Source organism: Corvus moneduloides, chromosome 5 (assembly GCF_009650955.1).
Source record: "Corvus moneduloides isolate bCorMon1 chromosome 5, bCorMon1.pri, whole genome shotgun sequence".
Lineage (NCBI taxonomy): Eukaryota > Metazoa > Chordata > Aves > Passeriformes > Corvidae > Corvus > Corvus moneduloides.
Window position 1 is genome coordinate 37408284 of NC_045480.1, and position 23333 is coordinate 37431616.

Here is a 23333-nt window from a genome sequence, read left to right on the forward strand (position 1 = left end):
AAACTTGAAGTCAAGAAGAAGTTCAGCTGCTTCTAAACATTTGTACAAAGTATATCCACTGAAATAGATGCTTCCTGTTCTTACATATTCCCCTCTCTGGGCAGCACTGAATTTTGAAAACAGATGAGAAAGTAGGTCACCAATGCAACATTTTCCCTCAAAGATGTTTGTCTGTCTGTGCTATGAGCTATAACTCTTCCATGGACAAAAGCTGTAGTGAGACTGGCCCATAACAACAGAACTTCTCCCTTCTCCTCAGGTGCCTTTCTCCTCCCCATCCCTCTGCTAGAACAAGCCAGCTACCCTGAGGCAAGATCTTGGCTTGTGGCTCTGCCAAGTCAAGATCAAAGCAGCTTTACTTGCTCTTATCTGGAAACGAAAGGGATCTGCAACAGCAGAAACACCTCTGGCACAGACCAGAAAGGTGGGAAGAAAGAGAACCAGATAAGGAGTCAGCAGAAGGGAAGAAACACCAAATAGGAAAAAAAAATCTCTAAAATAACTGAAATGCCTAAAAGAGGTGAAGGCTGCAAGGAGCCATGAAGGCAGAGCCACAATGTTCTTTTTTTTAAGAGCTGTATGTGATGTCCAAAGAGAAGACTTGTTATCTTGATCCGCAAAGGGAGTAGGCAGAGCTACTTCACACCAATCCAAGTTGACGTTTCCTAGGAAAATTTAGCTAAACACTTCCCTTCTTTCAAAAAATCCTGAGATAGAGAGAAATAAGAAACTGAGGTAAAACAGTGGACCATAATGTTCTGCTTCTACATACTATCCGAAGAGTACCCTCAGGAACACACACTCATACCTTTGGTGGAAAACTCATAACAAGCTTGGGGTCCAGCAAAGCTTTTCTCTGTTGTTATCACATATTTCACAATCAATACATTTCAGATTAGGCAGTTCTCTTTATTCTAAATTTAAGTCCTTGCAAGACGACTTGATTGCCTCTCAAATCCTGAATATTTGTGATGGAGATAAACATGCAAGCCCTGCAATGAAGAGGTATCCAAAATTATCAGTGGCTGACCCTTGTAGGTCATACTTCCTTCATACGTGGAATTAAACCTGATTCCTACTTTTTCCCTTTTACCACCTATTTCCTCCTTCCTCTCTCAATTAAACTGCCAACTCCTAATCTCAGCATTTGGCCTTTCACCTCCCTGAAAGCTCACAATTCTTGATCTTCTTAATCTAGGATCATTACCATCAACCACTCCTTTAGGCAAGTGAAATCTTTTTTCATGGAGGGATGCCAGAGACCTGCAGATCTTTTGGGCTGATAATATTGTTTTAGTTCGGGTGCCAGTTGGGGTTTTTGACTAAACTGTGCCTAGTGGTATCTTTTGCCGATTAGATGCTCCAGAGTGATCAACAGAAATTTGCTTGGACTGCGGCTCTTTCCAGGTTGAGTCATTTAGTAGGAGAGATGAAGGATTAAGTTAATTAAATCAACTAATACTTTGACAGTATTAGGGATCCTGCTAAGATTGATGAGGACTAAGGTTAATGAGGACCGAGTTTTCCTTTCCTATGTTTTAGTATCTTTAAGATAGTATCATTCACCAGACTTGCCTCACTGCAGCTCCCCTCACATTCTGTATACTTTCCCTGATATCTATCTCAATGTCTTATTCATCTGCTTCTCTAAAATGGATCATTGAGTTTTTCTACATCTTTTACTGAGTACAAGCTTTTCTGCTGGCCCACTTGGCAAGGCTCCTTCTCATTCATCTATTCTGTGAAGCTGGGCACCTAACAAAGTGGCCACACAAAACATGCAAACTTCTCTTTTGTATAATTAACCTGCTGGACAGTGCTGTGGTAAACACATCTTTAGGTAACCACAAATTATTATTGTTTTAACCCACGTCCTCTTTGTTCCCCTGTTATCTGCATTGTTTTCATAAGGCCTACTGAAGCACCTACTGCACTGCCAGGTCCTGTAAAAAAAGAACAAAATACTAAGATAACACGAACCTTATAAACAAGGAATATCTTAAGGCATACCAGACTTCAGTGTTTGAACACAATTTTTTCAGATGCTCTTCCTATGTTTTTCTCCCTCTGGCACCATGCTGTCCAAATGCTGGTAACACCAGTTCCAGAAGTCCTGCCCCAGGAGTAGTTCCAGTGATATTAATGATACACTGAAAGAACAGAAAACCACTGCACAGAGCAAATGTATTTTCTGAATGCTGCTGAAGCTTTGGAAACGTTATGCATTTCTCTGAACATCTCTAGCTAAACTTTCTCATTATTTATTTTTACATATGTTTCTTACCTTTTAGAGGTATTTTTCATGTGTTTGGATCTTCTTAAATCCAGTGCATTCAGAATTATAACAAGGAAATACGAGGAGAGAAATATTTCAGACCTAAGAACAGATTTATGTCTTACATGTGGTTAAAAAAACCAACCTATCAGCAACTAACCACACAAATTCACTACATTTTTTAAAGAATTAAAAATCTTAAATAGAAAGCACTACACACTAAAGATTTAATTACTCTATTACTTATTCATCTATAATTTTCCAGTCGAAAGATACTATTTTAGCATAAGTTTAGTAAAATCTCTTGGTACACTAGACATAACAGGTAGTTTTCTTTGGGTTTTTTTCTTACCTTTTGGTTTATATTTCCTAATTTTTTAAAGGCTTTTCTAGATTTTCAGACAGGACAAAATCCTGAAAATGTTATGTAAAAGCACTCTTGGACCCTCATGCTCTTTTTAAGAGGATATGGAACAGATTTGGAAGGGGGTTAAACAAAGGAATAAATGAACATTATAATACTAATACCAACTATAAAAAAGTTACTTCTAATCAGCTTGTTTTGTTTTCAAGGGCTTTGAAATTATTTCCCTAACAACCTTGATGGATTAAAAAAGAAAAATAAAACCACTTTTTTTAAACGTACTCTCTCTTGAAATGCACTGGGTTAACAGCGTTACAGGTGCTCCTTAAATAGCAAATGGATGCACCCCTGGCATCAGCCACACTGAAAGCTTCCCTAAAATGCTCCTTCATAAAATGCTCCATCCCCAATCCATCCAGGCAGGCTAAAAGGGTCCCCCTCATTCAGTCCCTTGCAGAAGTTATCTGTAAAAATGCAAATGAATTGTGATTATTATTGTTTTTTTTTTAAAAAAGGTAACATCCACTCCTGCAGAAGTACAACCTGTCTAATCAATTTGGTCAAGCTGTTCATACACGTTTCTTCTATGATCCTCTGTGGTGTAAGATTTCATTAAGGTCACTGGAGACATTGATGCCTGGTAAATTGCCAGTAATCAAAGGTTGTCAAATGTTTGTCAGCTTCCTTTCAAGCTTAGTCTGTCTTTATCATGAGGCAGACTTAGTTCACCAGCTAGAGACCATTTATTCATACGGATAACACTCAGGAATAATGCATGATATCATTAAAATATCCATATTGTTGCAGAAACATTTGCTCTAAAGCAATCTCATTTTTCTGAAGTAAGACTGTGGCCAATGAAAAGTGAAGTCTTGTCATGTCTCTGCAACAAGACTGCTCTCCCACACATAAAAGGCTTTGTTTCCCAGCTCCTCCTCTCTCCTTTGAGCCCTGTCCCCCAAGGCCTCTGTTTAGTTTAATTCTGGAATACACACAGGGAAAGATGTGTGATTTTAGAGTTTTAGTTACACTTGGAGTTTATTTCAGTTCTTCCAGTTCCCCTCTCCAGTTGTAGTAGTTTGCTGGCCAAAAAAAAAAAGTCTAGATAACCTTAAATGGAAAACATTTAGGGTATATGTTATTGAACTCCTAAAGATACAAAGATCTTCTTTTCAGACATCTTGATTAAAGCCATAAAATAATTAATTGAAAAAACATGAAGCAAGTCATTAGTTGGGGAAATCAGTATAGCTCCACTGAAATGATGAGCCCACATCAGTTAATGCCACCTGTGCACTATGTTTAAATTATGTCCAGAACTACCTGGTACTTCAAAAAAATTCTGTGAAGAAATTTCATAGTCTTTTGAAGAAATGTGTGCTAGAGTTAAATGCTCCTGGAGAAATATGAGAGGAAGATACATCTCTCCAACCTATCAAATTGTTCAGAAGTTTATTGGGTGGAAAAGATATGGCTGCAGGAAGAATTAAAGAAAAATTAGTAACAAAATACTCTTATCAGTGGAAAACTTTGGAGAACACCCAAGACAGACTTTAACTGAAAGGTAGCGATGATCATTTATTATTAATAAAACTTTTGTTGGAGGAGTCTTGTGCAAGGACTGTTCTCTTTCCCCACAACACCTATTAGTCATATGGATTGTTTTCTGACAAGGGCTGCTAGAGTATACAATTTGTGATCAGCTACAAGCAAGTGGAAGGCTTCCTTTGGCAGTGTAAAGTGCTGTGCAATATGACTCAACAAGGGCTGTAAAAGGCATAGAATTTCTTTGCCCTAACAGAAGCCTAGTTCCCATCAGACATCTCAAAAACAGACCACTGAGATGCAGTCAGACACGGAACGATATAACCCTACCAATCTGTTCTGGTTTAGCAATCCTCCTTTGCCTCTCTATTTTGGGCATACAGGGTTGCTTCCAGGACTGACAGTTTGGGGCCAGTTACAATCAGCAGCTTGAGGGCTGCATTTATATTTGAGGCAGCCATTTTCTTCTTTTCCCAAACCCTCTTTCCTCATGATCAGGCTGCAAATAAATGATTCTGTGAGCACCCTGTCTGGGAAAGCTTGCAGTGGCTAGGCTGGTTCTTTGTACTGACAGCTGAACAAACCTGAAGTATCCTCATGCCATAAACCTTACTGCTTCTGTTCCCCAGCATACCATATCTTCAAATTAAATTTCAACAATACCTAAACAAGCTCACTTATTTTAAAATCATAAAATGAGAATTCTATGAACACATCCTTTTAAATTATTTGAAAGATCTCTTCAATAACTTGCAGCAATTGCTCAATATATTGAAAATTTCACAATTTCCCAAGTGCACGCATCCTGAATGCTACAGGACCTCATCCCCCTCATGAAACTTTCATATGACCTGCCACTACAAGATGCTGCCATAAAATAGCACACTGGTACTAGAACCATCCTCTGGATGCAATCAATGCTCTTTGTGCATAAGCAGAGCTTAAGGAGAAATAAACAAAACACAGTCACTCCACTCCCTTAAAACAGGGTAGATTGCACATCAGTATTCTGGTTAGTCAGCCACCTCACCAGCAATCAAAATAAGCAACTTAATTACAAATGTTATTTTTGGAATCTGAAAGGAGTTACGGCACAGAGGATGTGATCTATCTGCATTTATGGTGCTTTCATCTGTGGATTCATCTTTCAAGCAAAAGCCACATATGTACTTGATATAAATTTATACTCACTCTTACCTTGAACAATCTCAAAGTTATCAGTCATGTTCCACACATCGGTATGAACTGAGAAGAACCACAGAGACCCTCCCTAAGACATTTTAGAGGCCTATCTCTCCAACAGCTTGATGGGTCTGAGGGACCCATCATGATCATCAGTGTGATGGAAGTCTGTGTTACCCTGAATGGTGCCTGTGCCTAAAGTACCAAAATACTGTAATGTGTGACTTGCTTGCATTTCTTGTTTCCTCCCTCATGACATCTACAATACCATTCACTTATGCACTCTGGAAAGTTCACATGATTTCCACCACAGATTTCAAAAACTCTGAAACCACCCAACTGATTTCCTGTCAATTTTTCTCTCCACTCCTATGTGTCAAGAGCACTGCAAGATCTTTTAAGCTGCACTGCAGGGAGTCAACATGCTTTTAGGTGATGGCAGCATACCAGTATTAATTTGACTAACCTAGTTCAGCATGCAATATGCAATTATTTCCCACTCTCCTCCTGAATTTTTTCCCATTTTCCATTTAATTTATATGTTGGTAAGGATTCTACCTTTAGAAAAGATAGCTAGTCCACAAGCCTTCCATTATGCTGCAGCTGCTGCTGTTTTATTTGTCACTAAAAAAAATCTCACGTTGTGTGACAATGGGATTTGAATCACGATTGCTAAATATATCGTATATAGAAATTTAATTGCTTTGCTTTATTTTTCCTGAAGGGGGGAAGTGTGAGGGCAAAACCATACAGTTTATTTCATGCTTCACTACAGTGTAATTCTAGACCCTAAGATTTCTACCATTCCTATTTTGGTAATGAATGGAATGTAAAAGGGAGGTATTTAATTGCAGCAGTTCTGAGGGTTAAACCTGCTTAACCCAACCTTTTATTAAGAGAATGTCAACAGAGCATATATCTTGTCTAGGGAGTGCTGGGACACCATTATTCTTCTACCAGCATGTTTAATTCTAAAACCTGGGATTTCTTAAGGTTCCTGTAGGCGTCATGCACACCATAAACCCATCCCAAATTATAGCATCTGTTCTGAGCTACTCACTACAGCAGGATTTGACCTGAGAAACTCTAGAGTTTTGTTTTACTTTATTAACTTGGAGTACTTTTAAACAGTTTTTAAACAAAGTTTTTCCCTTGACCAGCAAGGGAATTTTCAGCCTGAAGTTCTCAGCAGCATCCGGTGAGGCTCTTGGCCAAGTTCTCCAGATACTGTATATCCACAAGGACAGCCTGCTGGCTCTTGCTGTAGCTTTTTCTTAATCCTCAGAACAGATTCCCTGGATCTAGGAAATTTAATTCCTGACTCCTTTGACCCAGATGCTGGCGAAAATGTAGTCTGCAGTCTCTACGTAAATAGGTGTGTTCATTTTTCCTTTTTTTTCCTTCTAGGAACTGGCCTTGCTGTTAAATTTTTCTAAAACGGTCATATTAATATGTTCAAAAGTCCACTGTTGAGTTTCAGACAAAGGATCACATCTGTTCATGAAAATCTTCTTCTCAGCTGGGTTGCAATCTATGCAGCTGCTGCTTACCGGATGGAACAAAGTTTTGTCCTACAGGAATGAAAAAAAAAAATAGAATTAAGTAGCAAATGCCAAATCATTGGAGATGTTCTCATTTTACAGAACATGGATTAACACAGCCCTGTTTGAAATGATTTTGTGGTCTCTGTGCACTAACCCTGTGTAATAACTACAGCTATTATTAGAAAGCTGTAGAGAAAGGACTATTTTCTTCTATTGGGCTATTATCCTTTAAGAAAATGGGGATTCAAGAAAGAGGGAGACACCACCTGGTCTTTGACTAACAACGGCATAATATAATGAAAAAATAGAACGTCTTTTAATATCTTGGCATACCATGTATTTGCTTGGAGCCCATTTAAATGTCTGAATCTGAAAAATGCATCTGTTTGGGTTTTTTTTAATGAAGTCTTGTTCTTGACAGTGTTGTGTTTCTTGGCAGGGGGAGCTGTAAAATCTTCAACTTGGTGAAGATGTTAAAAAAGAATTATTAACTGAAGTGGTGGACAGATGGACACAGGATTAATGTTCTCATCCCATTCAATGCAGACTTTGCCTGTGGCCTCGCTAAGACTAGCACTGAAATACGCTCTTTCTCCTACTAAGATGGAAATCCTAACACTGATTTAGCTCCATATGGAGATTTTGGGAGGGTAAGCATGGATTAAGTTGCTTTAAAAAGTGTATTTACGATGATTAGTTTTATTAATTTTACTTCATACAACTGGAGTGAATACTAAGTAACCTGGCTGCGAATCTTTGTTAAAGCAGAAACTACTCAGTCGAGTATGTGTGAGTTAGGTAGTTTCAATATACTTAGTTCATGTAGGCAAGTGTTTTGAGAAAGACAGATGTGGGAGTCATTAGATGGTTTGAAAGTTTCCAGGGACTATACTGCATCTGTTGAAATAAATTTCAGATTACTCTTGGTAAACCACATTCAGGCTTTTCCCCTCCATGCCAGTGATACCCTGCCAATATTTTAATACTAATGCAGGATGTGCCTGCTTGCCCAGGTTGAGAGGGAAAAAAAATCTACTTGTCAAATTGCAACTGATTAAAAACTCACACAAGTACTCTGGGCGCTCAGCAACAACCATAGAAACTTCTCTTTAACTAAAAATACCCCACATTAAAAAAAAAAGTAGGAAAACAAACAGAAACAGCTGCTATTTAAAACCACTTTGAAAAATCAAGGGGTTTTTTTTTTAATTTAGGAAAGATGAAATTCATTGATTTGTGGTTTGTGAAAAAATGATAAAGTACAATGCCTTTTTTAAAAATTAATATATGCAATAAAGAACAAAGTCAAAAGTACCTTGTGCTCTGGCTAACAGGGATGGTGTTACATCTGACTTTCATACTGTGTTTTACCTCCAGCACTGGCCTTTCCCCAAAACCAGTGGATGAACACACACCCCCCCCACCAGATTGAAATTCAGAGGGATGCCATCAAAGCTGACAGGACCAAACCAAATGAGTAGAGACCTTTGCCTCATGTCCTACAAGTAGAGCAGGGAGGATACTTCAGCTTGCAAGAAGGGGGTAACTGTACTATGTACAAAGGGCTATTGTGTCCCTACTAGGAGGAGGTGGGCTTGCAAGAACTGCCAGGCACCCTTTGGGGTGGTGCAGGCACGCATCTGCACCTTGCCAGCTCCTCCTGTCCTAATAAAAGCTTGACGGAGTGGCACTACTCAAAATCAGGACACAGTGACCGTGCAATGGCCACCCTGCCTGACGTGGGACCTTGAATGAAAGGGGTGTGTGGTTTTCTTTGCAGTATAGCTGGGCATGGGGGCCAGCCAAGCTATTACAAAGCCAAAGTCGGAATACTAGAAGCTTTAATACGATAGCTGGTACAAGAAGAAAGGAAACAGCTTCAGCACTAAAAGCTTGCTATGAAAAACACTCCAGCCTTTCCAGAAAGCTGGTGGTCTTTCTTACAGAAATATCACAGGCAGGCACTTTTTGAGTGAAGCATTATTGGTGCTTTTATTTAGAGAGTCTGGTTATTGGGAAAGAAGAGTGTCTTTTAAGAATATGGACAGAGTTACCACTCTGGAAAAAATTCTGGCTGACTCAGCTATATATAAAGGCCTATTAATTTATCATCTCAAGCTTATGCTGATTTAAGGTCAAAGCCTGTTAGTCTTATGGATTCAATGGAAACAAGCTCAAGACTTCAAGGGGTAACAGTTGTGTGCATCCCAGAGAGGAACTTACAAGAGAAATACATAAATTCCTCTTTACACCAATATTGAGAAACCACAAGCACTATTGTAGAGACATTTCTAACATCTGAAAACAGCAGAGTAATTTTTTTCCTTCTGCATGAAAGCCAGCCTGAAGATTATTTGCAGAAGGAGAAACTCCTCCATAAGATAATTGGCCTTGACAGTTCAGGGGGATTGGTAATGAGACACAGAGCCTTTCATTTCTTATAGGTCACTGCTGTAACTATGGCCAATGTCAAGAGCAACTGGAAGTCATTATCAGCTGGTGGCTGTGGTAGTTTATCTGAGATTAGTTGGTAGCTCCAGTGCAGCTTCAGCAGGACAGACACCATAGGATAAAAGCCACTATCACAATGTCATGTCTTCGGTTGTCTGAGGGAATATTCTGTGCACCTCCTGTGTGACAAGTGAAGTGACTCTTACAGTTGGTCCCTGAAGCTGTCAGGAGACTATGAGCAAACCCCTGTCTTCTGGGCACAGTTTTTGATGCTGTCAGTCTAGCATCTATCATAATCACTAGGCTCAGGATAGAATTACCATATAATGAAATTGATTTTGCACAATTGTTTCTTTTTAAAGACCTACTAAATCAGGCCTCTGTTGGATACTTCTGCTCTACAAATAGCAGCAGTGGGCCTGTGGCACATAAACTGAATCATACCTTATCAGAACCAATGCACTACCTGTCAGCCCAGAATGATGCTACATTGAAAACCAGAGGCGTATTCCTTCACTAAGAGGAACAGAAATTTGTAGGCACTGCTCATCATTGGCTCTGGCATGCTTAGGAATATCAGAGTCAAAGAAATGGCTTTAGCTTGGGAAGCTAAAGTCATTCTCCCAAATATCTTATAATTAAAGATTATCTACATCTATCTATCTAACATCTTACATTACCACTGATATGGTGCCAATATTTTTTGTCCTGGCATTATACTCACATTCTTCTATTTACAACCCACAACAGTACTGCTTGAATTTATTCTGCTCCATTGCTTCTTGCAGGGTTTTCTCAAAGGTATACTTGGCTGAAGACCAATATTTCAGACTGGTCCTAAGAAAATTGATTACTTAATATTGCAGACTTACTAGACTTTCAAATAGCTGCCCAGATGTAGTTTAAGCAGTATGGGAATAAGAACAGTTTTTTGACACATGTTTATTAGTGGTGGTTTTAGGGTTAGGCTTCATTCATCTGAAAAGAATGTGGTTTGCTAGCTCTGAGATGGCACTGCAATGAGGAACAAAGTGCACATAATGGGGATAGGCTGTAAATTTTTTCCAGAAGAGCAGTCCTTACCCAAAGTAAAATATTAATGTATTCTACTTGCCACTAAAATATTTAAGCTGTTTTTATTCGCCAGGACCCAAACCCAGGTTGTTAGGATTTCTATGTAATAAGAATATGGAATCTGAAAATAGTGCCTGGCTTCAAATTGAATTTGCAGCACTATGTAATCACTTCACAGCCATAACTTTATATCAGTGGCTCAAGGATGCAAATGATCATGAGGAGAGACTCATCTTTAAATGAGTAAAAACCTCTTATCTTCTAGTTTTATAGAAATAGTATGACATAGTAAGAAATGCTTCATATTAGGCGTCTTATAAGACATTGACTAGCAAGGTGATTTCTCCTAAAGTATGAGAAGAATTTTGGCAGGATTTGACATGACCATTAGGTAGCTACAGTGTCTATAGGTGCCACAGAGAACAGAAGAGAGTGGCTGACCTGCTCTCTGTTTTTTAAAAGGAAACACTTATTTCTCAACCACATTATTATTCGTATTTACTTAGGGTGCAGGTTCAGTAGCATGGCATTCCCTAGGTAAAGGGCTCTAGTACAGACCAGGTTTTGTTTTGTCAGGGGGAAAACAGTAAAACTTCTATTGCCAAGATGCTTTCAAAGCTGGAAAAGGATTATATCATATACAAGGTTTTTGGAGGTATAGCTATACTACCAGAAATCTCTAATATAAATCTGTCCTTTATCTGAGGAAATAGACTAGAGGAAACATTAAAAAAATACTTACTGTGTAGCAAACTAAAACTAAGCCTAAAGAAAACCATGTATACATAATTCTATTATTCCAATGCAGTTTCTTAACTTGAAGGTTTATGCAAATTGAGCAGCTTGCTGTCAGGTTGGGATTACAGTTAAGAATGTGTCAGTACTTCCATTGTAACAAAACTTTGTGGTGTTTCTTGCTGAGATGGAAATGCCTGTCTTGCATTGAGAATTTTTATACGAGCCCTGTCAGCCTTCTGGAAATTAAAAATGAAGCTGTGCAGAGAATTTAATAAAACTTACACTGCGTATTTTTTCCAAATGTCATTTTTTCTTTAGATACCTGCTACACCCTGTCCTCATCAAAGGTGATGAGCCTTACAGAGGGTAGCTACAGACCTGCATTTTGTCTTATGAACCAGCTACATTAAGCAACAATGAAGTGCTAAAGGTACGAAAGCTTTTTGATTTGCAGCTTGGGTAGGCAAAAAGATAAGTTGGAAGGGTTTTGAAGCAAGAAGGAATTATTATGGCATTATAAAGTCAGATAGGCAGCAATACAACCACCACAATTTATATCCTCTAAATATCTGCCCCATACATTCTAACTTTCTTACAGGTAATACCTTACTTTCAAAGGGATTACACTTCTGGAAAATCTTATAGTGGACCTCCATTTGCAACACAAATAAGGTAAAAGGGCACAAGCTAATAAGTAGGCACCCAGAAAAAGTGCCAGGACAAACCTATTTTTAATGGTTCTGAATTAGTTTTCTACTATATATATTTTCAAATTAGAAAACAGTATTGAGGTTTATCTGGCAAAAAATTCCTGATACATCAGCCTCAGCTTAAGGAAGGTGAAGGGCAAGGCACACTGGTCAAAGAAAACTGAACCATGTGTGAGAGGAATCCTCAGTGCTTCAGAGAAATCCTTACCCTGGATGGAATACAGAGTTTATTAGTGAAATATTTAATCAAGGCAACTTGCTGATAAACCATTAAAAAACCCTAATAACAACAACAACAATAAAAAATCAGTAGTGTTACCAGGACTTTTTACTAACTGAAGCTCTGACAGGGTTTTCAGTTTGACCTCCCGTTTCCAGTGATTTATAAAAACGGGCTGAAATTCAGCAGATCAAAGTAGTATCTAAGCTGCTTATCTTTGGTTCCTAAACTGCCTTCTTTGGGCTTACAGCAGTGCTTTTAATGTTGGGTTGGGTGTATTTTTTTGTTTGTTTTGTTTTTTTGAGGGCGATTTTTCTGCCACATGTAATCTTTAAAATGTAGTAAAGTAATAACATTTAACTCATGAGCAGCATGTCTTGCTGCTGTCACATTGGATGAAAATATTTCCAACAGTGCCTCTGCTAAAATGACACAAGCATCTTGAAGCGCCAGAATGGTAAAACACCTTTCAGGGAACAGATCCAATACAGACACCCTCTGAGCTGGATCAGATCCATTTTCATTTAAATTTGACCTAAATATCTAATGCTCAAAAGGAACATATTCTAGAGAGATTACCACAAAATTAAATTGGAATAGGATGTGGTGGATTTTAAAACGAAACTTCTTTGATGGGAAAACACAAGCCTGTGCTAAACTGAATACAGGCTCAAGGCAGTCTGAACCTCCAAGACGCCCCACAGTGAGTCTGACCTTCCTATAGCTCCAGTGCTGGTTTCCCTTCATCCCGTGACAGTCATACAGTGTGACAGGGCTACTGTGCGAGATGGCATCGAAGCAGAACTTCCTCGTGTGAAGTGGCTCCCCAGGGCGGATGTCTTCTCTCCAACCAAAGGTGAAGAGCTAGGAAAACAGTCAGGCAATACAATGATATATTATTAGTGAAAAACGTTTAAAACAACACACAAAGCTAAATGCAAGATTCCCTTTTCGCACACCCCAGATGCCGGTTAATCGAGGTCCTGCCTGTGTACAATTCAGCGATGCCAACTGCCTTAATTAAAGTGCCCCAGTGGCCATGTGGAATATACCCCAGGAAGGCACAATCCCTAATCTCTAGTGACACAGAGAGGGGATATGCTGTATTAAAGCCTTTAGTTAACCCAGTTAAAGCAGCACCTGTAGGATTACAGCTATCCAGGACTCAGAAAGCCCCTGCCAGTGATGTTCCTTTAGCTCTCATTTGGATCTGAACAAGCTGGCTAGAGATCTTCCCATCATAGCCTCTTTCCCATGTTTAATGAGCAGTTTCCTTCTGTTTATAGGGGACACTGTTACCATCGTCTCTCTCAACTGTCTTTTTTCCCCAAACAACACATGTCAAATGAGCTTCATCTTTCTGCTGTGAAACCTGTGAGCTACAGGCAACTTGTCAAAGCCCTTTTTCTCGCTGCCTGAGAGGAGTCATGGAGGGTCACAGTTAATGGAGGAATCCTTCTCAATTAGACACCAGCTGTCTGACGTGATGCTGTGACACTGCAGTCTTTCAATCATCAGATGAAGGTGACAGGTCTGACAGCATCAAATTTAAAGACGTGGAGTGCATTTTCCTTTCCACCGACCAATCCTTGCAGAAAAGAGGTTGCAGGTTGTAAATTACTACCTAGAAGCTCTGTCAAGAGTGGTGAGGTTCTTTTCTTTTTTTTTTTATCTTTTTTTTAAGTGAGTGCTATTCTTTGGCTTTCTGCATGACTTTTGATTTTCCATAGAAAAAAAAAGATGTAACACTGAGAAAGTGAAGCTGTCTTTAAATGAGCAAACTTTGCTAGTAGAAACTGTTCAGCTGAGACAGTTCATGTGGAACTGCATGCAGGCTCGTTATGCAGAGAAGCAGCTTCCCATACTGAGTTCAGCTCCCCATACTGAGCTCAGACTGCCTCCAACAGCTCATCTCAGGTTTCTTTTGGCCCTTATCTAGCACCCTGCTCCTCCAGTGTGTACATTCCCTGACAGAACCGGCTACAAATTGAAGCTTAATAAATATCGTGTGGGTCTGATCCTGAATAATTCTGTGGTGGTTCCCAGATTTTAACCTTTTCATTGCTATAGTAACCTTCTTTCCATGGTTTTCCTAAAAGAAACACCTCTTAAAAACACTGCATCTTCAGTGCTGTACCATCCTCTGAATACCACATTTGAAAGGCATTACTGTCACTCTTGCCTTGTAGGCGCCCGATACAAGCATATATCTGAATATTTACCTTTTTTGTTCTGTGTCTTATTGTAAGCCCTTGTTTTCTATGTTAGCTGCTGTTACTCCCTATTTATATCTGTATTAACGGTTTTCTAGAGAGTGTTTTCCTAATCTGTCTCTGTGTCCTGCTTATTTCTTCTATCTCCCCGAGTACACGTTACCTTTATCTGCAGTAAAATGCAGTGGACAGCTTTAACCTCATTTTCAGAGCAATTTCTGCTTTTCAAAAGGTTAAATCTTTTTCCACTTTTCCTCCTGTTTCTTTGAAGCATCATCATGGACTTCCTACAATAACTTATCATTTCACCAGCAAAGACAGAAGTAAGATTTGGTACAGAAAAAGCTATGTTGCTGTTTCTTTAGAAAAAGAGAAGCCTGAGACAATTTTCCTTTAGCAAAAAGCCAACAAAAGCCATTTTTTTTATCTTATCCTTTACCTTTCTACAGACATGTAATAAACCTAGAGTTCAAAGTGATGAATAACAAATACCTAGAGGAATGGTTTGGAACAGTGCTTCTGTGATATTCTCAACTCTCATTACTACTACTGCAGAGAGAGATCCTATTTCAAGACCATCCTCATCTTTCCCAGCGGGTGGCTCGCCAGATTTCTCATTCTGTGCATGAGTGGTGAGCTGAGGGGCCAATTCTTGCTGCTCTCTGGACCTTGGCCTGAGGACTACTACCCCACTGAATGCATCGGTACACCTGAAAGAGCTCAAGCCAGGCTTTAAATCAGATCATACTGATCCAGACTACCCCTTTGCTCTTTCCACTCCTCTGTGGTTTTTGAAGACTGCCAGGGCTGCATCCTGTTTGCAAGTCAAGACATGGTAGCAGTAGGGGGTTTTTATTCCCTTCCAGTGAAAACTAGGATCTGTGTAATACTAGATCTCAATGTTTAGACTAGCTTAGATTCTTTTTCCTCCTTCTTTATCCTCCCTTTTTTTTTTTTTAACAGTTTTATTTTTAAATCAACAAGTATGTCTTCTCTCTAGTGATACTGTTATAAAACCAGCCTTGTTAGGGACAGGAACTCAGTTTTAGGACTAAGAGAGAGAAGAGAAAAAAAAATCATAAAAAAGGTTATACTTCTCTATGCACCCAATTAGTATTAAGATCTTGCAATTACAGACACAACATGAAGTTGTACAGTCTTTCTAATCTCATAATTCTAAGATTTCCTCTTCTAAACAGCAATTTTCCTCCAGTTAACACTGCATCTGGCCAATATAAATATTATCTCTCCACTGCATAATGTCCAACAATGCTACATGTTATTAGCTGGAGCCCAGAGTATATAATGCTCTGCTTTGCCACCACTTGTCACTTTGGATTTCATCGTTCCGTTGTTAGGAACAAACTGTGGCAGATTTTACAAGGAATGGCTGAGCCTTTTTGTACCCTTTTTGTACTTCATTCATTTCTGACTGCTTGTTGATTTGAAACAAGGCTGTGCCGAAATTCCCAGATACATTATTAACAAACAGCAGGCTGATTCTTCACCTGCAACACACAGGGTTGCTGTTCACTGTTCCCTGCTGGACCTAAGAAACCCTCTGTCCTGGCTCAGTGGATGCTCATTCTCCTCTTTTGCCTTCTCTCACACCAGAGTCTGTAAAACATAGCCCCATCCTCTGCATTTCCAATCAAGCAACCCCTCAGCCCTCATGCTTTGCCTTTTCATGTAGCTGAGCCCTGTCATGCAGTAACTGGGAAAATACAGCTTTCCAGCTTCATTTCTAATTGGCACAGGGCCTGAAGAATGATTGCCTGATAAAGCCATTGCCCTGGGACTGTCTTTGGAACAAAGGCCCTTTTGATGCCGTTAATGCTTTCCAGCCTGGCAACGTTGCTCTATTACTCGCTGTCTGGCTGGAGTCTGTCAGCTGGTGCTGTGCTTTGGCTGTGCCATTGCATTTGAGGGGACAGCATGTACCCCCACCCAAAGATGAAATGCCATGTTTCAGAGCTGGGCTCTCGCTTGAACTATACCTCCAAGTAGAGAAGAAAGAGCTGGGCACTTGCTGAGCCATGTTAAGAGATGGCGCCTGTCCACCTATTCCCTGGCAAGGCTGGGGAACTTGGTAAGAGACAGTGGTGCCTGCCACTTTTGTTTGCTGTTAGTTATCAGTCCAACAGAGCCCCTGTTTCCCCTGAAGCCAAAAGTTAGCTCTAGGAAGACAGAGGTGGAAGAATGCAGTGCCATATGACATAAAGGGGCCTCCTGCTCCTTTTCTTCCCCTCCGGTTCTTAATTTTGGGGAAGTTTTTGGAAACCATAGTGACACATCCACACTTCTCACCCATCTCCTGTTTACCAGAAAGCCTGCAAGTGCCCCACAAACCTTTTGACTGCTGTTTGCCCAGAGGGGCTTGCACAGCGCTGAGGTGGAAGGTCGTCTTCCTCTCCTGGGGTCTGCTAAACGGCTGTGCCCCTGGCATGGTGGCTGACACTGTAAGCTTTTAATTCCTGCCCTGGAAACATGACATGAATCAAGTGGCACAAAGGATCATCTCTGTCTAGCACTGACGCCTGTTGCACTGGTCACATCAAGCTACTATAGCCTGCCACCAAACTCTGTAAATTTATATCGAAAGTTACAAGTCCAGCTCATTGTCAATCCATGCTACTCGAAATAAGATAATAATATACTTGATACTTCCTTTAATACTGCTAGTTTCTACTGGTGTATACAGAACTCATGGAGGCTACAAATTCCATGAGATACAAAGAAGGAAGAGGAGCTCTGTGGGGCCGGCCCGGGGTCTGACGCCCCCCAGACGAGTGCCACAGCAGCGGCAGGGCTGGCCGCGAGGGGCGCGGGCCGCGAGGGCCGCGAGGGGCGCGGGCCGCGAGGGGCGCGGGCCGCGAGGGGCGCTGGCCACGAGGGCCGCAGCCCTTGAGGGCGGCACGCCGGTCCCGCGGCAGGCGCGTTCCGCTGGGCCGCGCTGCCCCCTGCCGCCCGCCCGCCGCACCGCAGCCGCACCGCCCCAGGGATGAGGTGCTCCCGGGAAGGTTTCCACGCTCTCCGGCAGTGCGAGGATATGCGCTGTTCCCCATCAGCCCGGCAGTCAGAATTCGTGCTGTGCCTGGGGCACATGTCAAGCACCGAAGTGCTTGAGGCTTCCCAGCTCTGGTTCTGGGATCTGAGGAGCTGGCTGGTTGAACTCCCTTCGTGCCAGCTTCACTACTTGTTCTCATGAAGTCACTTTGTGGCCTTAGTACAGAGTAATAAGACCTTCGTATCCAGTCTGATCCCAAACGCTGCAGCACCCTGGAGCACGCTGAAACACGGATTCCTCCCTAACATCCCTTCTCCCTTTGTGTCATTTCCCCTTTGTTCAAGCCTTTATTCTTGCAAAGGATATTTCAAGCCTCCTTTTTCTCTGCTAACTTTTATTTTTTCTCTCATCTTTTCATCTGACTTTTTTTCCTCCTTTCTCATCTCTGGCAGCCTCAGCATTCCCCCCTCCCTTCTTGAGGAGGGTTTGCAGCTTTGCAGATTTTAAAGCCAGAGAACATTGTGATGGTCTAGTCTGGACCCTACAGCTTCCTTCAATTAACTCCTTGAATTACTGTATGTCTTCCAGAAACAAAACAGAATTGTATTTATCTAGTCTTAGCACCCTATCCCCATGCAGTATCTTTGGTAGCTATCTAAAGAAGTCTTCTTTCAGCAACTTCCTTTTTTGCCATGTTGGCACTTCCTAAATTGAGATAATCCTTCAGCTTCTCAGTTTCATGCACTTCCAGCTCTCCTCCTGCATTTCTCAGTATCCTCAGAGCATGATTTTTTGACCTCAGCACTTCAAATACCCCTCAGAACTCCTCTCTCCTGAGCTTTTAAGTTTTTACAAAGTGCCATGTGTGACTGCCAGGTCAATTTTTCTCCTCAGCATTAGGAACCTTTTACTAATCTGGGGCCTTTTCTTGTGAAAGCCATTGCTCACTAAATTTGCTAATAAACGGTTAGGTTGTACTTTTCATCTGGATCCTCTTTGGTCACATTGGCCAGACCCATGGCCTGTGAGTCATGATCCCTTTCCTATGCCACTCACAGTGAGTAAAAATCAGAGCTCTTTTCCTCCATACTCCTGAGAACTAATATTTTTCTACCCAGCCAACCTAAATAAGCCTTTATAATATTGAGCCTTTATAATTCCTTGTCTTTTGAAATGTTTTTTTGCTTGCTTTTACCCATTTATCTCGCTTATACCTCGTATTTGTTTAAAATGCTTATTGAGATGAAAGCATAAAAACAGACAATGACTGGAGCTGTACAAGGCCTGGTACTATATTTAAAATATTTACAGGTAACTAAACCAAAATCAGCATGTTTTCATGACACAGTTGGAGAGAATGGGGCCTCAAAAAAGCTCTCTGGGCATTGAAATTCCTTTTGGAAGTGAAGACAGCCCAAGTGGCTGTTGGAATTTCTGAGGTTATGTTAAGGAGTACTTTATAAAAGCCATTAAGGTCAGTAATAATTCACAAATTATTTCTACATTCGATTTTACCTTAAGAAAAGGAGAAGCCCTCAGAAAAATGTTTAAAAGCTGGAAAAGAGAAGCAGCAATGTTACCCTGATTTTCTCTTTCCACCATTAAAATACCTGTTCATGTGACCACGTTCGTTCTGAGCCGTCCTTCACACAGATGTCCAGCCTCAGCTCCGTCCCCGTGGCTCCGTGTTTGCTGTCCACACAGAGGTTGGCTGCCACATTTCGAATCTGCAAGACCAAACAGCAACATTTTCCATTAAACTGGGCTGCAGAAAAGAGCTTTCAGTGTCAGGGGTTAGGAATTTAGCTCGGAAGGACTTGAGATTGACCATTGGTTACATAAAACTGGTAGGTATTACTTTTTACAGGGTAGAGAGCCATGTCCTGGAATAAACTACTCTTTTTAGGAGCAGCTTCAGAAGAATCAAAGTTTGAAATATTTTGCTTAACAAATGAAAGGTAGGTCTTATGAAATATATTCATGCAAAAAAACGAAAAGAAAAAAAGTCCGAGAAGTTCAAAGCTTATCTGACTGCTTCTTCCTTCCTATGAGAGCAAGAGAGATCAACAGTATTAGAAGGAACTGATTGTATGAGTCCGTCCCAGGCATGGGAGCAGCAGTATGCATTAAAAATTCAGGCATGCCCTGTTCCAATCCATGCTCTTACTTTGACACAATAACACCATTGTAGATAAGGTCACACATTACGCCCTGAAGTGCATAAAATTAAAAAGTACTTAACAAATCTGCACTGAAACTTATGCTAACCCATGGAGGTTCCTTCTGCATGCCTGCTGCAAACACTGCAGTGTAACTTGTTCTTAAAAGGAAAATCTTGTTCTTGAGGCTGAAGCAAGTGAGTAATAACTAATCTGTGACAATCATACCAGTTATGTACTACTGTTGACAGGTATATTTTCTTTGAAACACTGGGTTGAAAATATTTGCCCACTGCCACCAAAAAGAGCAAAATCCTAAATTTGTTTTGCAAATAGTTGCACACTTCACCTTGAGTACCTTAGTTGGGCTAGTTAAAAATCCTTTAGACACCTCCACAATGAAAAGGATTTCTTAAAAAAACTTACCCTCTCAATGAGATAAACAGAAACTGAGTAATCAAAGTGCATGGAAACACGTACAAATTCTATATGTATAATATATAGAAACCAGTGCACATTTTGACATTCTGGATGCTACTTTTATCCTTTTTAAAAGAAAGCTAGATGCTGGATGGAGATACAATTGAGTAGTCATTTGTGTTTTTTCATGAAAAATACTTTAGAAGTCACTGCTGTTGCCATAATATGCCAGACAAATGTACATATCGCCACTGCATACCTCATACACTTCTCAGCATTGCACAAAACATTGCAAGGAGGGGAAATACTTCTGTATGCCAGAGCTACTCTGCTCTTTTTCTGACCCTAGAGGAGTGGGATCCAATCTATTAACCATGAGAAAGAAAGATTTACACAGATGGGAAAGCAACAGGTAGTGGAGAAAATGTAAAAAACTTTACCTTCAGGAAAGGTTTTAGGAGGTTATCTTAGAAAAGAGCAGACTGGGCAGAAGATGGGAGAGCATCAGTTTGAGCAACTGCCTCCAGGAACCTTGGATCCCTCACAAGAGCTCAGAGAAGCACTTGTTTTAAAACTTGGACCAGCCCAGTCCTAGGATATTTTTTCTATTTTCAATACAATAAAAATTGCTAAGGATGAGGTAAAACACTAGCTGTTTATACACACAACCAGATGCAGAAATCCAGCACTGGGCAGCCCCACAGTAAAAAAGATGAAAGGTAATTAGTTCTCAACAACCTTCATTTTCATATCATCCAGCAAAAGAGGCAGGAAAGAATAATGAGTGGAATAGAATTTAATGTCATATTTTTAAAGTTTCATGTGAAATACCTACATCAAGTATAATTTTTTTTTGAGAACATTCAATCATTACTCAATGCACTTAAATTTCAATTGTATAGATAAAGATTTCTGGTCTAATAGAAAATTAAATGATACATCAGTTCAGTTCTTACAGCATGCAAGTTAATTAAAATGGAACTGCTAACAATTGCCATTAATAATTGGGTATATTTATGTGATTCAGAATTGTAAAATGACAGTGAATATGCTCCATGTTCAATTAATGCTTACTGCATTAAAAGGCTTTCATAATTTTGTCTCGATGGCATCGCCCCATCCCAGTCTTCGTCATTTGGACTGTGCAGTAAATGTGTTCAGTCCATTTCTGGAAAAGGCTTGAGCTGAAGCTACATTTAGTTCCTTCACTGCTGGAATCTCTCTCACGTTCTTTATTTCCTCCCCTCTTCCCTCTGCTCCTGAAAGGTTTGCTTGAGTTAGTTTTTCCTCTGTTTGTTTGCAGCTTACATGTTAGCTCATCCTTTTTCTGTTTCATCCTTTCAGCTGCAGAAGGGTTGTGATTTGATTTTTGCTCTCTTTTTGTAATAAGGCATTTCAGTCAAGTCTGTGCTTTTGTTCTCTGGCGCTTCTGTGTGGCCTTGGCAGTTGCCAGAAACTGAACTGAGCCATCATGCCAGAGCCAGAGCCAGAGCCACAGGGAATGTTCTGCCAAGTATCAGCACCACACAGCCTGCAAATCCCGTAAGATGCTTCCATGGACAAAGGAGGGAAAGCAGAAGCACAGGGACTTTTTTTCCCCCTCATTTATACACCAATATGCATTTAAACTGCCTTGTCTCCAGTCACACAACATAATGGATTTAGGATTTTTGAGGTTATGAGTTACAACTAGAAAACAAATAGCTAGTGATCCTAACACATTTCCAACATTCATATTTGTGCAGCTGTAAGACCAAGGATGAACAGGAGACAGATTTTATCAGCCATGCAGGTAGAGCATTGAGTTGCTACATACAAAACTTACTTGCTCAACCTCAAATGCCATCATTTGTACACACAGATAAACGTACAGGAAAAGTGTGCTTCCAAGGACTCCCACGTATGGACTGACAAGAATGGTTAGTGGTGATATTAAAGGCTGTTTCAGAATTAAATAAATTCTGGCACAAGCACAGGACACTGTCTGTAAGTCATTACACATACTTAGTTCTTGAAATGCCATCCTAACTCACTTTGAGACTATGGACACTGTAGTCCTTACAGAGAGCAGATGAGGTGTCGAAGCATAGAGAATATAGCTTCCCAGCGCCCAGCAGTTATTTTGACCAACATTCTTTGATAATTCTAAAACTCTACAACTTTTCCCAGGCAAGTGAGTTCCTGCAAGATTTGCTGTTGAGGTAGTGGGTGATGTCCTGGCTCCTGCAGCTTTGCCCTGCCTGCACTGGAGCCAGGCTGTCACCCAGGGACAACTCAGCCTTCATGGAGCCAGGGAGGGGTGAGCCCGAGCAGGAGAGGTAAATTCCCAGGCGTTCTGGGAGCTGCCCTGCATGCTCATCATGACATGAAACTGTCTATGTCAAAAGCAGAAAGAGGGAAAGTGTAGCAATCTAAAGACAAGTGTATGTTCAATATGGTCATCTGTGAACAGTAACTGTGGAGATGGTTTTAGAACAATCCTTAGGGAAACAGTAACAACAGAAGCACCTCGGTGCTATCAGTTTATATAATACTTTCCCTATATCTGATTTAATCCCTCAATATGAAAATGGCTTTAACTCTTAGAAGACATTAGCAATATTCATTTATGTTACATTTTTTTGTTTGAGCAGCGCTTACAGCCAGTTTTAGTGCACTGCTTACATTCTCAGATAACCCTACGGCCATCAATATCTATGGATTCAATATGGAAAAACGAGCCACTTCTCCTGTCAACTGATACACAGTAATTTTAGAAGTATTTATCCTTTGTGTACGCCATAAAAAAGAAAAAGTCAAAGGTAAAGAAGTCAAACACTGCCAAAGACCTCACTGAAGAAACAGGGGACTGTCATTCAGTGTGATACTGATCCTGATAAAAGACTTTGAACAGTCCATCTGTGCAGCTGTGCAGCACTCAGTCTGTGCAGGGTGGGGTTGTATCACTTTTGTACAACAGATATGTGACACTTTCTGGGCTCAGATTGACTCATTAAGGGTATGAGTATGACACATTTTAAAAAAAGGAAAATAACCAAAAGAGAAGGTAGTGAGTTCTTAGGCTTTAATCTTTTTTCAAATGTGCCACTTGACTATGTACAACATTTTCATGTCAGTGCTGTAAAACAGTTCTGTAAAATCCATGAATTTGGGGCTGAGAAAGGAGTGCTTTCAGGTCCTACAGCTTAGCAATGCTGCAGTGACTGAGACACTTCCTCATTAAATTACTGAAGTTCATGTAACAGCAAGTGAAACCAAGCTTAAATAATTCCCTTTTGACTCAGTAAAACAACTTTTTTTTGCATCACCTTTATTACAGGACTCATGAAATCTAAAATAAATGACAATGTCTGATATTATATGATTGATTTACAGTAAAATGTGGTTTTAAAGGTATTGGAAGCTGTGATATTTGCACAATATACACAATA

The 23333-nt window shown here is 40.3% G+C and overlaps 1 protein-coding gene and 1 long non-coding RNA gene across 3 annotated transcripts in view; one reads left to right on the forward strand and one right to left on the reverse strand.

Annotated features, from left to right (window-relative positions):
- Positions 1 to 3342: 3342 nt before the first annotated feature.
- The window catches only part of GALNTL6 (polypeptide N-acetylgalactosaminyltransferase like 6), a 445447-nt gene continuing 425456 nt past the window's right edge, over positions 3343 to 23333 (reverse strand). Inside the window, exons 10-12 of the mRNA XM_032110017.1 lie at positions 18934 to 19050; positions 12818 to 12967; positions 3343 to 6937 (exon numbers count right to left, since the gene is read on the reverse strand). Coding sequence (XP_031965908.1) covers positions 6770 to 6937; positions 12818 to 12967; positions 18934 to 19050 — 435 coding nt within the window. The 3' untranslated portion in view covers positions 3343 to 6769. The remainder of the gene's footprint in view (positions 6938 to 12817; positions 12968 to 18933; positions 19051 to 23333) is intronic.
- LOC116444524 overlaps positions 6933 to 23333 on the forward strand; it is a 41809-nt gene continuing 25408 nt past the window's right edge. For both annotated transcript variants that reach the window (XR_004240362.1, XR_004240363.1), the window contains exons 1-2: positions 6933 to 7560; positions 11492 to 11603. This is a non-coding gene — a long non-coding RNA (uncharacterized LOC116444524). The remainder of the gene's footprint in view (positions 7561 to 11491; positions 11604 to 23333) is intronic.